At 61.2% G+C, this 2,987-nt stretch overlaps 1 protein-coding gene across 1 annotated transcript; it reads right to left on the reverse strand.

The window, feature by feature from the left end:
• Positions 1-256: 256 nt before the first annotated feature.
• Positions 257-2,863, reverse strand: LOC104399454 (dnaJ homolog subfamily B member 2-like). Its single transcript, XM_010014399.1, has 7 exons — positions 2,799-2,863; positions 1,668-1,777; positions 1,213-1,266; positions 943-1,062; positions 683-772; positions 448-553; positions 257-344 (listed from the first exon to the last, which is right to left on the reverse strand). The coding sequence occupies exons 1-7, from the start codon at positions 2,861-2,863 to the stop codon at positions 257-259; spliced, it is 633 nt and encodes a 210-aa protein (XP_010012701.1).
• Positions 2,864-2,987: the final 124 nt, after the last annotated feature.

Genomic DNA, 2,987 nt, shown 5'->3' on the forward strand with positions numbered 1-2,987 from the left:
GGTCTGCTCCAGCTCCCCAGAGCTGGCATGGGGCCCCATCAACTCTTGCCCACCCACCAACCCTCTACGGCAGAGCCCCAAAGCAGGGATCACCAGGCTCAGCCCAAAACCAAGCCTGGATGCAGCACCCCCAGCCACCCCAAAGGAGAGGGGACCCCAGAGGGAAAGGGCACTTGGGAGGTGGCACTGCCAGATCCCACCAGGTTGGTCTAGGGCACTTGGGAGGTGGCACTGCCAGATCCCAACAGGTTGGTCTCTAGTGCTGCTTCTCACCATCGATGTGGATCGACTTCAGCTCCCCATCCTCCTCCACTTCCACCCGCTCCCGCCCATTCTCGATAATCCTGCAGACAGACAGACAGACGGTCAAAGGCCAGGCAAGCAGAGCATCGCAGCAGCAAGCTGCAGGCTTGGCCCACTGATGAGGGGGACCAGCAGTGCCCTCACCGCTTGGTGGTGATGCGCTTGCCATTAACAAAGGTGGTGGAGGTGGAGACAGAGCAGAAGCCCAGCCCTCTGTTGCCACTGGAGCTGAAGGACGAGGCAAAGAAATCTGAAACAGGGAGTGACAAGGTCGGTGCCATGGTAGGAAGCACAGGGAATGCAGGGGATGGACCCTGCACAGGCGCACACCATGTCCTGGGACTCCCCAGGCCAGCTAGGGGCTGGCAGCATCTCCCACCTGAGGATCCTGGGAAGGTGGAAAAGAAGTGACCTCCTCTGTGGTGCCGTGGGCCAGGTCCTCGCAGGTCAGAGAAGGGCAGCATCTCATCTGGAAAGCAGGACCTACCCCCATCAATACTGCCCCCATGGCTTGGAGAGCCAGGAGCCCAGCACGGCCATGTGGAGCCCCCACTGAGGCCAGCCATGTGCTCTGTCCCCAAGCCCACTCAGAGGGCTGTCCCAGAGGCAGCGCCCCAGCCCCCCCTGCCCTGCACACACCAAAGAAGTCAGCAAAGGGGTCTCGCCCGCCAAAGAACTCCCGGAAGACATCGTGAGCGCTGCGGAAGGTGAAGGTGAAGTCGGGGGCCCCAGCACTGGCCCCAGAGCCTCCTGGTCCTGCTGGAGGGAGAAAGCTCAGAGTTAAGTGGAGTCCTGGGGGGGAATCCCCCAAGGGGCGGGAAGCCCCATGGGGTACAGACCCACACCGTGTCTTCAGACGGGGCTATATCCAGAGCTGCACTGACCCCATGGCCCTGCTCCCCCACTCACCTGCCCCCATGAGTCCGTCCTTGCCATAACGGTCATAGATATCGCGCTTCTGCTCTGGAAGAAGAAAGGGGGCTGTGGGGAGCTGGCTGCCAGCCATGGACAGGAACACTGATGCTGCCCCAGCCAAGGGAGGTGCAGAAGAGCAAGAGGAGGGGTGGCATGAGCCAGCTGCACCCTCCCAAACCCAAGCTGAGGCACTGGGTGAGGAGGCACGAGCCTCAGCCCCACTGGGGAGACCTCATCCTGGAGGCCAACCCACAGCATCTCCCAAGGACTGTTCTGAGAGACATATAGGGAGGTAACTAAGCCCCGCAAGCCAGGCAGTAAGGCTGGAGGGACCCACTGCATCTAGGGATGTCCACGGATGCCACCTGGGTGAGCCCAGTAGCAGGACACCCCAGGATGAGAAGCCCCAAGGGCAAGGGGACATGCAGGACAGCACCATGGCCTCTTACTGTCTGACAGCACTTCATATGCCTCGGCGATCTCCTTGAACCTCTGCTCAGCATACTCCTTGTTGTCCGGGTTTTTATCTGGGTGCCATTTCAGCGCAGCCTTCCTGTACCTGCACAAACAGGCAGTGATGGGCACGCAGCAGCCCTCAGGCAGCGGGCCTCCACTCTGCTCTGAGCATCCCTGCTCTGAGTACACACCACTGACCCTGTGGCCATAGGCACCCCGAGCTTGCTTCACCCAGGACCTTACAGCCTCCAGCATCAAACAGGAGCTTTCTGGATTGGTCCTGCCTACCGAGCAAACATCTGTGACATGACCCCGTGCATCATGTGGTGCAGCCTGTGCCTGCCTCAGCTCTGGACAGTGCTCACAGGTTTGCTCCAGAGACTTCCTGGGCTCCACCATGGGCATGAATGGACCAGGGACTGCTGGGGACTCCTGGGGATAAACAGCCCTTTCCTCCTGCCTGCAGCTAGCTGGGGTTAACCCAGCTGCCCAACTTCTCTTACCCATTCTTAGGAAGCCCCCCTAGCAGGGATCTCTGTCCTCTGCCTCTGTCCCCCCAGGCAAGCCACCAGTCTGCACCTATTGTCCCAGGTGATGCCTCACCCCAGTGAGAGCAGCCAAGACCTGGGCAGGGTGCCAGGTGGCAGCTGCAGGAGGCTCTGGTCACCCTCAGGGCTCCTCACAGTGCCTGGGGCACAGCACACTCCTGCCAGCAGGGCCTATGACCCTGACAGGTGCTCCTCACCCTCTGAGCTCCAGTCCACCAACCCTGATACCAGCAGAGCCCCTGCACCCTAGCCCTCTGCCGTCCCCTCCAGCAGAAAGAGGGGACGCCTCCAAACATCGGTGGGACCCACCTCCCGCCTTCATCCCCAGCCCTGGCCTGAGAGTGGGGACAAAGGGACCAAACCCCACCAAGACATTCCTCTGTGCAGCAGAAAAGCCCAGCCCCGCTCTGGCCTCCGCACAAAGGAAACAAAGGCTGGATTGTCAACTCTAGAGCTGGGCCCTGTCCCCACTGGCCCCACAGGGAGCCCCTGTCTTGCTGCCACCGGAAGGAAGGGAGGACCAGTGGCTTCAGCTGCTGTGCCCAGTGGGCAGGGTCACACCTGACACCCACTTACGCCTTCTTGATGTCATCAGCAGTGGCATTGCGGCTCACCCCCAGCGCTTCGTAGTAGTCCACCATGACGTGTGGCTGTCCCACGGGGTCACTGCAGGGGGAATGGCAATGTCAGGGGGTCCACAAACACAGCCTGGCAGCACTGGGTATGAGAGAGCAAGAGTGGACTCTGCTGCCCTCCCCAGGTACC

Source organism: Nestor notabilis, unplaced genomic scaffold, assembly GCF_000696875.1.
Source record: "Nestor notabilis isolate BGI_N333 unplaced genomic scaffold, ASM69687v1 scaffold21845, whole genome shotgun sequence".
Taxonomy (NCBI): Eukaryota; Metazoa; Chordata; class Aves; order Psittaciformes; family Psittacidae; genus Nestor; species Nestor notabilis.